Source organism: Canis lupus, chromosome 13, assembly GCF_048164855.1.
Source record: "Canis lupus baileyi chromosome 13, mCanLup2.hap1, whole genome shotgun sequence".
Taxonomy (NCBI): domain Eukaryota; kingdom Metazoa; phylum Chordata; class Mammalia; order Carnivora; family Canidae; genus Canis; species Canis lupus.
The window spans coordinates 49,081,850-49,095,001 of record NC_132850.1 but is presented as its reverse complement, the minus strand read 5'-3'; the positions used below and the strand labels follow the sequence as shown (position 1 = coordinate 49,095,001).

General features: G+C 38.4%; 1 protein-coding gene across 8 annotated transcripts in view; it reads left to right on the top strand.

Annotated features, from left to right (window-relative positions):
- Nucleotides 1–13,152, top strand: part of IQCM (IQ motif containing M) — a 428,712-nt gene that overhangs the window by 78,977 nt on the left and 336,583 nt on the right. Inside the window, exon 2 of one of the 8 annotated variants that reach the window (XM_072773569.1) lies at nt 11,157–11,392. The exons of the other annotated variants lie outside the window; for them this stretch is intronic. Coding sequence (XP_072629670.1) covers nt 11,317–11,392 — 76 coding nt within the window. The 5' untranslated portion in view covers nt 11,157–11,316. The remainder of the gene's footprint in view (nt 1–11,156; nt 11,393–13,152) is intronic. 8 annotated transcript variants of the gene reach the window in all.

Genomic DNA, 13,152 nt, shown 5'->3' with positions numbered 1-13,152 from the left:
TGAGCCTCCCAGGTGCCCCATTTTACTCATATTTCAATCAAAAGGGTTGTTAGAACAAGAATAAAGAGAGAACATAGCTAGAATATCAGTTTATCTGATGAAAGATCTGGGGTTTTTAGGGTACAGTAAAGGGTTTGGGGAGCTGATTCAAGGAAGGAAAAAAATGAGAGTCTGTGGAGATTAAGGTCAACAGCAGAGAGAGTGAGAAGACTAGTTCTCAGGGTTTTTTATAGAAGGTGGGTCATTCATTCTAATGGTAGTCTCCTTTTGGGGGTTGTTTTCTTTAGTGGTTTGTAATCAGGAGGCCCTGGATGTTGGAGGTAGGGGGTGTGAGAAAGGAGTGAAGATTTTCTCAAAAGCACAAGGAAGGACAGCAGTTCTTCTGAAAATCCTATTATAGGCTTTGTTGAAGTCAGAGACATTTTAGTGGGAGCCTTTGCATGTGTCCCACCAGACAGCTGTGAAGTGCTGATCTTCGAGTTTATATTTGAATTAAAATTGGAATTCATTTCTCAAAGTTCTTATCTCAAAAAGCATATATTAAGTCTGTAACTTGGACCTATTTTTTCAACATATTCCCAGTATTCACTTCAGTGTGAATGGAAGCATGATCTGCGATATCAGGGGTATTAATTCCAGAACTTGATTAAAGTTTCTGAGATTAGAAAGAGAAGTGAGTCCTGTGTGTATGATATATGTACCTTTAGCTCATGCTGTGCTGACAAATCAGCTACATTATCTGCTATAAGCTAAACATCTATATGAGAATAGGCCAAACATTCCTCGAATTTGATCCAAGGATATCAACTTCAAAAATACACTCTAACAATTATAATATCAAATATCTTTAGTAAATATTCTTTGTGCTTACATATAATACATGTCCGTATTTTTCTTAATAGAGCAAAATCAGAGAAAATACGAAATGATTTCCTCTTTGAATATATGGACATCTACAGTACTGCTTAACCAGTTTCTATTGTCAGGCTAGACAATTTATGGATCTTGATAATTTGAAATCAAACATAAAAATCTGTTTTTGTAATACATATTAAGTATTAGATTATAGTTACTACATAGTATATAGTATTCATGTATTATGTATTCCCTTGGGAACAAAAAATACTTCAGTTTAATTTTGAGTCATTTAAATTTGGAAATAGATTTTAATTAAACTCAATGAGATATCCTGATATTCATGTCAAGCAAATATACTTAGGGTCAATATTGCATTATTCCTTAACCAGTTTAGAAAGGAATAGACGTGTGTGTTTGTGTTTCCATGTGTATATGTATTCTTTCGTCTCCAAACACAAATCTTCCTTTAAATATAAAACGAAGGCATAATGAGTTTTAATAATGCTTTGAAATGACTATGTGGCTACAAAGCACTGGAGAAATCTATCAGGAAAAATGACTTCGGGCTATGTTTATTTATTTATTTTTGCCCAGTGATGAAAACTCACCAGTTTTTAATCAACAATATATATAAAATCTTTCATCTCCTATTTTAATAATTTTAAGTATATATTTGATATTAACAAACATATTAAAATTGTTGTTTACTCATTCCCACAAAATTATTTGGAAGACCAAGTTCCATAACAATTTATATGAGACATGGAAACTAAGATTTTTTTTAATGTGGTGGAAAACTATATTGAATTTGATTTTACAAAATAATTTGAGCTTTAAAGCTTTGGAATTTGAAGCATACTAATCTTCTTCCATGTATAAAAACAGACTCTACTTGAGGAATTTCTAAATGAGGGAATAAATTTGGGATAATCACAGAATTTTGCAGCTGCTTCTCTTAATTTCTTTCTGGTTTAGATTGCTATTTCTTCCCATTTCTTGTCAGTAATTTTCTTTTGCCCACCTATGCTCCTGAAAAAAGAACTTAAACAGAATTAAGATTAGCAAGCTATTTTTCTGAATGACAATTGTCTTGAAAACAGTTCTTTCTTCCTTGCACTTTTTCTTTTTTCATACCGACCTGGTAAGTTCTGAAATAGGAAGATGCAGGGTGGGGACCCTAAAAGAGGAGACTCATTTCTTCTGTAGTAACATGGTTTACCACATTGAAGTAATCATAAAGTTCATTAACTTTTAATAAAGTAATAGTATCTTAAATATAAAAATTATTAAACAGTATAAAGGATTTAGATATAATTAAAAGGCATTGTTTTTACCATCTGTGTTCTGTTATTTTGGACTTCTGGCCTCCAAAACTGTGACAGGATAAATTTCCATTGTTTTAAGCCACCAAGCTTTCGGTAATTTGTTACAATGGTCATGTGAAACTAACATAATGTCCTTCCAAAAGTAAGTTTCAATTCCAGACATCCTTAAAAAATTTTTTTTCTTGGGGTACTTGGGTGGTTCAGTTGATTAAGCATTTTACACAGGTCAGGTCATGATCCCTACACTGAGCCCTGCTGAGCAGGAAGCCTGCCTCTCTCTCCCTCTGCCCTTCTCCCACTCATGCTCTCTCTCTCTCTCTGTCTCTCATAAATAAATAAATAAATTAATTAATTAATTAATTAATTAATTAATTTTTCTTTGTTATAGTGAGTGCAGAAATGTGATCAATAGGCCAATTGTTTCAACTTTCATTTCCTCATATGTTTATTCAGAAGTTTTTTTTAAGATTCTCTTTAAAAATCAGGTAATCAGATAACGAGTACCAATGGTCCCTACCCTTATGAAGCTTTCAGTTTAGCACTAATTACTTTCCCTTTCTCTTTCTCTTAAAAATATAGATATTGCAGAGTTTTCTTGCGAGGAGGGTGGAGGTGAGAGGCCAGGGTTAAGAGTAATACTGCCTTTTCTCTACTGAATTTAGAACCGATTGAGTTGAGAAATAAGACACAGGAATTGGACAAATGGAGATTAAAATGTTCATTTTGTTACAGAGAAAGCTGATGAGAGAAGATGGCTCTGGATAAATAGCTCTGTGGCTTGTTAATCCTCTTCCAGAATTAGACTCACCATCCTAGCCATAGGCAGACCTTGCCAGCAGCAATCCTTCCTCTCCTGCTTTCTGCACAAAGCTGCACCTGCCCTCTAACTAAACCTTAAAGTGTAGAGGAGATTGTATTTGCTCTTCCATGCCAGCAGACTGGAGAACTCTGAAAGGGCAAAACCCAGCTTGGCTCTTCTAGTCAGAGTGAGGAAGGGGGCAGGGTGAGGCAGGCTTTGTCCTCTCCCAAACCCAAGCCATGAACCTTTCTGTCTAGCCATATCCTTGTCGCTCTGGTATTTCTGAACCAAGGGAAAAAATAAATATATGTGTGCTCCCCCTGGTGATATAGATCCATATCATCAGAGGCCACCATGTTACTAAACACTTGCCGGATTTGCCTGTGGTCTGAGGCTTACATAGCTTTTGGAGAGTTTGGAAACGAAACAGCCAGAAGCTGTGTATTAGGATAATTAAATCTTGTACTGAGTGGCATGTAATTTTCTCCTAGCACAGTTGGACACTTTGGGACATTTAAAAAAAATAAGTCATGAAACACTTCCCCTCAGTGATTTATATGTAGCCAAGGGACCAATTATTATTTCTGTCCTACTGTGTGGAAGTTGGTCAGCTCCAACCACTAACATGTTTCAGGCACAGATCTGATCACTTGCTAATTAATAAATCAAGTAAAGCTAATTTTGAACATTTGAGGCTGAACTTTTTAAGTTAAGATCTTGGTTGTCTTTCTGAGGCAACACCTTTCTGAGATTGATAAATGTTTGTATAAAAGAAACAAGCAGAGGCTTACTTAATTGACTTTTTACTAATTTTGAAATGGAGGTTTTTTTTTCCAACGACTTCCACATAAACTAAAGAATGCTGTTAAGACAGTAACCCACTTTAAGTAAGACAGAATTTTGTCATTTTGAGACTACATTATTAACATGCTCCCCTAACTTGTCTCCCTGCCTCTGTTCTAAACCTGTCTCAATCTTTAAACAAACTTATGGTAGAGAGATTTTTGTAAACACAGATCCTATATTCTCTTTTTTCTAAAGTCCTTCAATGTTTCCCAGAGCCTACAAGATAACAGGTAAAATTATATATTTTATGCATCCCAATCATTAATTTTTTTTTTAAGTACGATCCACACCCAGTGTGCGGCTTGAACTCATGACCCTGAGATAAGACCTGAGTTGAGATCAAGAGTCAGATGCTTAACTGACTGAGCTACCCTGGTGTCTCCCCACATATAAATATTTTCTAAATGTTTGATCAATCACAATAGAAGAAAGAGTGAATTATCTTTATATTCTTATTATGGAATCTATGAAATTTTTGTTGTATGAAGATGTAATCAAAGAGTACAGAGCCAAAAAGAGGCAAAAGTATTACAGAGGTATCTCTGGTAGTTAATTAACAAAAATACTGTTATTTGTCTGGAGTTTGTAATGTTGTGATTACTTGTCAGTTTTTAAGAATTTGTTATTTATGGTGACAACCTTCTCTAATTCTAAATATTCACATTCACACCTCATTTTGTATTTATGCTTTTACAGATACTTTCTTTTGTATGTCCCTACAAGTTTTATGAGTTTCAGTCCCCAAAGTATCCTTTATCTCCACTAACTTTCAGTGAACCAAAGTTAAGTAGGAAAATCAGAAGCTACTGTCATAAACTAGAAATAGTGAAACGGTGACTTGGTTAGGATGATGGCAAGTGTTTAGGTTTTAGGTATGGTTTGAAGGTAAAACCTTCAACAGGATTTGCTAATGAGTTGGTTACTGGATGTTATTGGAGAGAGAGAGAAGAGTCAAAGATGACCAGTGCATCAGCAAATGCTGTTGAAGGTTCTACTTCAAACCAATCTGAAACCTAAAGGTTTTTGCCCCCAAGTTACTGAGAATAGAATCACCATTTACCAAGATGGGGCAGTCTATGGGAGGAACATATTTGACTCTTATGACCAAAAATTCAGCTTTAGTCATATAAAGTCTGAGATGTCTGATAGACTTCTAGGTGGAGGTATTGAACAGAAAGTTGGTATCTGAGTTTTGGAGTTCATGGAAGAGGAATAGGCTCAGATACCACTTTGGGATACCTCAGCTTATAGACAGTATTTAATGCCTGAAGGCTACATGATATGGCCATAGGAGTGAGTTAAGAAGCCCAAAAACTAAGCCCTGGAGTATTTAGAGGTTAGATAAATGAGAAACTAGCAAAGTTGTCTGAGAAAGGAGCAGCTAGTGGAGGAATTAAAAACAGAAGCAAACAAATCCCCAAAAGGAGACCTGGCTTGCTGAAAATTGAGTGAAGAGAGTGTTTCAAGAAGGGAGTAATTGATAACTGTGTCAAATTGTGCTTATAGATCAAGTAAAATGAGGACTGAAAATTGACTGTGGATTAGCAATGTGAAGGTCAGTGATGGCCTCAATACCCACTGTTTACTTTAGTAGAGTGGTCAATTCAAGAGAGAAATTAGATAAGTATGAGAACTATTTCAAGGAATTATATTATAAAGGAAACACAGAAGCTGAGTGCTTGTGGCGGGGAGGTGAGTTTGGGAGACAGTAGTGTTTTTATTTACTTGTTTTTTTTAGATGAGAGATGACATTTCTGATGAGAACATTCAAGAGGAGAGGGAAAAATTATAATAAAGGAAGGAGAAGGGAATCGCTGAGGCAATGTCCTTGGGAAGGTGAGAATGGAGAACTATTGGATAAGTAGAGAAGTTGGCCTTACATTGGAAAGTGGTTATTTTCACCTGCAATAAGCAAAGGGCACGGAGTGTATGGGTATAGATGTTGCCAGGAGGGTAGCTTTGGTGTTGTCTTTGATTGCTTTTGATTTTTTTTTAATGATTTTGTTTATTTATGAAAGACACAGAGAGAGAGAGAGGCAGAGACACAGGCAGAGGGAGAAGCAGGTTCCACGCAGAAAGCCTGATGTGGGACTCAATCCTGGGATTCAGGGATCATGCCCTGAGCTGAAGGCAGATGCTCAACCACTGAGCCACCCAGGTGTCCCAGATTGCTTTTGTTTTCTCAGTGAAATTAAAAGCAAAGTTATCAGCTGAAAGTAAGGTCAAGGGAAGTTTTGAAAGTTTGAGGTGAGAGTAGAAAATGTGAAATAGAGAAGGGAGAGTGAATGGAATAAGGAGTTGTACTGGGATTACTGGATACATTAGCCTCCTTGGGTTCTTGTTCGTGAATGTGAAATGGGGCCAATCATGTTTTCAATTTCTCCTCTCACATCAGTCATGCTAGATGCAAATATCATGGATTAGGTGGAGACTTTGATTCAGGTAGGGTTTTGTGTTTACTCAGATGAAGATGACAAAGTATGCGAGACGAAATCTCGGAGAGTCTGTGAGAAAGAATGAACATAGGGATAGACTTTGGAATTTCAGCTGGTTAAGGTATGAAGGGAGCAAGGAAGCATCAGTGAATGCTGTTGGGTCCTGGTAGGATCCAAAAATTGTTGTCAATAGAGAATAACCTGAAAAAAAAATAAATTGGTGATTGAAGAGTCAGATGCTTCAAATGGAGGTCATCAAGCAGTCATGATTGGTAATGAGGGGGACCAGGATGTGAATGGGGACACGGTGGAAGGCTCCTTGAAGGTAGACAGTGGTTTCTTTCAACTTTCTATGACCCATACCGCCTGACAGATACTTAATAAACATTTCTGAAGAATTCAGAGAAAAAATTGACTATAAGCTTGGAGATGAAAGTAAGTCATTCTCCGTCAAATTTTAATTAGCAACTGTGCTTGTCCTTATACATTTGTGGGGTGCACAGGAGAAAGACCCCTGCAGACTAGCTCAAATAAAGGCAATTTATTTCAAGTTTCAGACCTCGCTATACAGCTGGGCCTCCTGAGAACTGAGAGTCCAGCACAAAGTGAGGTGCACACTCTGTCTGTCTGCTTGGTCTCTCTTCCTGCTTCTCCTGGTGGAACTGCTCTCCTCTGCTTTTCTTCACAGATAAGTCTCTTCTCCTTCTCATCATACACACAGACCAACATGGTTGCCTCATGGCCTAAGTCCATGTGAACTTTTCCTTTGCACTACATATCTAACTCATTTTCTTAAAGCTGGTATTTCTGGGTGAGAGATATGTTAGGCCTAGGTTGGGTTAGGTGATCCCAAAGCCACAGTCAGGACAGAAGTGATGGTGGTAAGATACCATTATAGCCATTTAGGCTGAACCTCTTAGTAAAAACGGTATACGAGAGAGAGGTCTGGGCGACACGGGCTTCATGGGATGGACAACCCCAAACAAGTCATCTTTGTGTGAGGAAGGGGATTGGGTAGAAAAAAGCAGACTTGTCTGTATTAAGCAAAAAAATTCTTGCAGTTGTAAGAATATTTTTTAAGCTACTGGAATTTTTTTTTTTTAAATTTTTATTTATTTATGATAGTCACACAGAGAGAGAGAGAGGCAGAGACACAGGCAGAGGGAGAAGCAGGCTCCATGCACCGGGAGCCCGACATGGGATTCGATCCCAGGTCTCCAGGATCGTGCCCTGGGCCAAAGGCAGGCACCAAACCGCTGCACCACCCAGGGATCCCAAGCTACTGGAATTTTATCTTTGGTTTTTGCAGAAGTTCAGTAGAAGCTAATCCTATTATTTACTTAATATTGGCTATTTTGCTAGTTCCCATGAGTACTAGCAAGCCTTGGCCAGTGAATATCTTTATAAACTTCTTTCCCTTTCTTCTGATAAGGCCATTTATTTATGCCTTGACCTAGTCAGTTAACTTGTACCAGAATATACCAGGATAAGTTATTTTTCAGGCCTACCAGTTTTAAAATAAAACAGAAGTCTTTCTTCATAACTTTCCTACTGCAGAGGGGTTGAGTAAGCAGGCTGTGTAAGGAGGACTGGGCAGTAGCTTCACAACACATCAACAGTGTTCCAAGATGAGTGGATATAGTTTTTAATTATCATTTTAGAGGGGTGTCAGGTCCTCCTCCAGACTATGTAGCCCCAGGAACATCTCCCAACAGACTGGTTTGCCCACTACTGCTCTGTATATTCCCTGCTAGAAAGGAAGCCTTTAGTGGGCAGAAGGGGCAGCCTTCTCCATCTTGTTTGCATTTATGTCCTCAGTGCCAGAACAGCAGAATGATGTTCACATTCAGAAGCTGAAAGGTAGTCTCTACATGTTTGTTGGAAAATGGAATGATGGGTGTGAGTGAGTGTGTGTGTAAATTGCTAACCAGCTTAGGCAAGCCTGAGGGTTTTTCAAACGATCCCATGTTACCATTGAGCGGATACTTCTGTCACGAGGTTCTGATCCCTGTGTTATACCTTTGGAAGCCCTAACGTGTATGTGCGTGTGTTTGTGAAGCGTGACAGTCGCTGTACAGAATAGAGAGATGGATCCTAATCACTGTCCGGTGTGAAACAGCTGTTGCCTGAGCTATTCAGTGCCCAAGGCAGTTATTCATTTCTCTGGTCTGCATGGATGCTTCCAAAATGATTCTGTCTCAGCATGTGTGTTCTGGCATTCCCTCTGAACACTGGGAAACCTGGAGCCAAGGATCTATTAGTGCCTGAAGTGTAGAATGTGTGACATTGATCATCTCCTCTTGGAGCTGGCACTGCTCTGAAACAGCCTGAGAACCAGGGGAACAAGTCTGCTGCCAAATCCATCTGGTTTTGATCCCATTGCACTTAATGAATCAAAACATTATTTTAGAGACACTTTATTATTTTTTTAACTATTCCAGAAGTCCAGTGAGTACTCTGACCATACTTAGGATGGATCTAAGAAGTGTTCCATGCAGTCACTGTAGAGACATTCATGAAGACATATAATGTGTTATCATCACATATTTAATAGGTGCTCCTAAGTATTTCAATGTGGGTAAGTCAATGGCAGTTTCTACTTAAGTTCTTGGTTTCCAGCTACACCAACCCACTAAGCATTGCCTTAAAGTAGCATTTTAAAAACAGACCGAGATATGCGGTTGTAGCACTGTAAATAAATGACCTTTGCCTTTTTATTTCTCAGTGAAAGTTTGGAAATCTCTATCTCTACAAGCTGATTTTTGGTTTTAAGAAACGGAAAATGTTTCTACCATTCTTCTATTGGAAACCAATTAATGGAGGATAGGACAGAGGAGCTAAAAAAATAGCACGTATTGAACAACTACTACTTATTAGACACTGTACTAAGCTATGTATTATCCAAAGTCTTGCAAGATAGGCATGCCATTAGTTGCATTCCTAGATAAGAAAACAGGCTCGGAGAGACATGCCCAAGCTGCTGTCATGGATAGAAATGTCAGAACTAAGATTCTGACTCTAAAGTTGGCACTCTTGCCACTTTTACACGTGTGCTACATCCTTTTTCTCAGCAGCGTGAGGGGCAATTTAGGCTATTCAGAGGAACAAGGGTCTCCCAAGTGCTCTGGGAGTGTGGGAGCAGTGCTAACTCTCCTCCTAATTTATTGTATACCTCGAGTAAGTCACTTTTCTCTGTATCTCAGTTTGTCTCATAAAAAGGATCTAATCTTTGCTGCTTTGGAGGGCTATTCTATTTTCATGCAGAGCTATGATCTTTCAAAAGATGGGTGACATTTAAAGTGCCCAAACTCATCTTAGATAATAATGAAAACGATGCCATTGTCATTTATGTCCTGTAGCAATCAAAGGCTTTCCTGGTTCTTCCAAAGATGTTCCCAAGGGGCAGCATCGTTTTTAATAGGACTCACAGAGGCATCCTGTAGATGAAGACAAAGAATGCCAGGCAGTGACCACGAGGTAACTCAGCACTGATTATATGGATCCGTAATGAAATATTCCAGTACTGCTGCTGCATTCACCTTCCTGTCTGACCAAAGCCGCAGAGACCTGGTGCATTTGAGAAATTTCACCAGGAAAAGAAATGACAATGGGGAGGGGGGCGGTATTGTGCAATGTATTGGAGAGCTCAAGAAATCCCAGGAAATGAATCAATTTTTGCTAGTAAAAATGAAAAAAAACCAGCTATTTTAAAGGTTAAGATATTAGCTTTGGGATGAGCTTTGGCAGTTTCTTTTTTTCTTTTGTGAAAATGGTGACTGTTTCTACATCTACTCAGAAAATCCTTTTTGACAATACCACATTCATTAATAGAAAGCACAGATGGATTCCTTGAGTGGGAGGACCAGCAAGAATATGGGGAAGGATTGACTGTCTCTGTAAAAGAGGTAAGGGCGTGATTACTTTGCTGGGCCAACAATAATGAATGGCCCCAAATGGCTATAAAGGTGTTCTTAATGTCCCTAGACAGTTTCATAGGTAAAATTGTTATGTAAGTAGTTAGAAGTTAGCAATGACACTATAATGTTTATAATTCTAGGACCCAGCACTAGAACTATCAGGCATATATATCTTTGCCTGGTTTTTAAATGAAGTCTGATTTTACTTTATTTTTAAAGATTTTATTTATTTATTCATGAGAGACACATAGAGAGAGGAGAGACACAGGCAGAGGGAGAAGCAGACTCCATGCAGGGAGCCTGATGCGGGACTCAATCCCAGGTCTCCAGGATCAGGCCCTGGGCTGAAGGCAGCGCTAAACTGCTGAGCCACCCGGGCTGCCCTGAAGTCTGATTTTAATTTGTACATAGTGCTTTTGTCTGGTTTAAGAAACAGAAAATCACGATAGCTGAAATCCCAGTTTGCTCAAATCTGCCTTTTGCAGTTGATTTTATTTACTTATGGACATAATTACATTTAGAAAAAGGTTTATTTTATCAGCAGTAAAATCAAATGAGTGTATACTTTTTCTAATTTATTTCCTACAGAAATTTTATTTTTATTTTGTTAACATTTTTCTTTTTATTTGTTTACTTTAGAGAGGGTGGGGAAGGACAGAAGGAGAGGGAGAGAGAGAATCTTAAGCAAGCCCCACACCCAGTTTGGATCGTGACATGGGGCTGGATCTCATGACACTGAGATCATGACCCGAGCTGCAGTCAAGAGTTGGAGCTTAACCAACTGAGCCACCCAGGCCACCCCTATTCCCTACAGAAATTTTAATTGTCCGGGTCTATAGATTTGGTCTCTTTTCTCTTGACAAAGGAATGTTTTTCAAGTCTTGATTTTCACTGTTAACTAGAAGTTGCACTCTTTTTGTGGTCGGATTTCAAATTTTATTCTCTTAAACCTAGAGTGAATTTCACATCTTCCTAGATTTGTCCCTGTGTTTGCAGCCCTGATATAAACATCCTGTCCATGAGGAAATCTTTGCACTGCTTAAAGGAGCAACTTCTGTGGTTGGAGAAGGTGGGACAAGAAGGCCTCACAGCTGTGGTTCTGTACTCCGAAAGTAGTCCAGAGTGATGGTCTGCACATGGCTGATAATGGGAGTCTAACCTGTGTGTGCCTGGGAAAGAATCTGAGAATCAGAAAGAAAATAAAAAATCAAGGTCTGGTTCTTTCTCTTTTTAAATTTATTTTTATTTTTATTTTTTTAATTTAATTTTTTAAAGATTTTATTTATTTATTCATGAGAGATACAGAGAGAGAGAGAGAGAGAAAGAGAAAGGCAGAGACAGGCAGAGGGAGAAGCAGGCTCCATGCAGGGAGCCTGACGTGGGACTCGATCCCGGGACTCCAGGATCAGGCCCTGGGCTGAAGGTGGCGCTAAACCGCTGAACCACCTGGGCTGCCCAATCTCTCTCTCTCTTTTTTTAAAAAATATTTTATTTAATTCAATTTTCCAACATATAGTATAACACCCAGTGCCCATCCCAAGTGCCCTCCTTAGTCCCAGTCACCCAGTTACCCCATCTCTTCACCCTCCTCCCTTTCTGCAACCCTTTGTTTGTTTCCTGGAGTTAGGAGTCTGGTTCTCTTGCTGCATGGTCCTGGCCATATTATTTCACACATTGCATCCTTAGTTTCCATTCTGTTAAATGGTGGTGATAAAAATGAGCACTGACTAGATTGCTGTGAGAATCAAATAAGATTTCTGTGTGAAAACATAAACTATAAAATACTAGGCATGTTATTAAAGGCTCATTGAAGGACTCATATAGGGAAAGAACATATACGCTGATGTAGAAGAGCCGATGGCTGACTTATCATTGCAGAGGAATTACAAAGCATTTTTGCAAAAAGAAAATTTTCTTGGAAATATGAATGGGTTGGCTGTGTTCCCTCTCTTCCTTTAATTCCCCTCAGTCAATGGATCATATTAAAACATTACACTTGGTAGGAAATCTAAAGCTTAGTATGATACATTTACCTGCTGCTTATTGGAAAACTAATGTTCTAGTTTTACGTAAATGTGTTCAAGCTATGTTGGTGCCAAGCTACATTGGTGCCCAAGTGTATCATCTAGTTGTAGAGTTTCGTGTATCATGTGGTTTTCAAGAGTTAATAAAACGTTAACTACTTAATAAACTGCTAGGGAGCAACTGTGACAAATGTTGTTGGCATCAAATGTACTGGGAAATAGCGTTTTTAGCAGAAATGTCTTAATTAGGATTGGGGCCAGGTTCCATCCTCTCTTTCACCTTGGTTTCTGCTTCTGCAACGAGTTGCAAAACTGGTCAGCTTTACAGCCTAGAGCCTCGTGATTGGCTGCAAATGAGTCAGAATCCTGTTCTGTCTGGTGGTTTAATACCATTGGCAAGGCTGTGTAGATAAACAACAAAAAGACTGCCAAATCCATTTGAGGACAAACAGCGTATCATGGTTTGGCGCGCATCCTTTGTCCTTTCACATAGACTTAGGCACAGGAAAAATATGACTCCTACTGCAAGGTGAGAAAGTATGTCAAGGTGTTTGAAATATTTTACCTGAAACAAGTAATGGTATAAAATGTGAGGGAAGCTAAGAGCTGGTGAGAAAACAAAGAAAGAAATAATCATTTACAAGTAACTGTTTACCTCACTTGAAAATGATCCTAATCAGGAATTTGCATTTCTTTAAAGCCTTTTTGTTAGTGATAATATCCCTATCCCTATTTCTCAAAAGGCAATTATCACATAAAATGGCTTATAATAGAAGTGTTATTGCTTTCCTGGCGTTCAGCATGTAAGATTTTTATTGGTATACTTGTCTCTTTTTTTTTTTTCTAAGCACCTGCAATTATATTTACATTGTGACAAAATATAGTAGAGGTGGCACTTAAATCTCTAAGTTCCTGTCTACAATCCTGAGCAATTTTATGGTCTTTTCA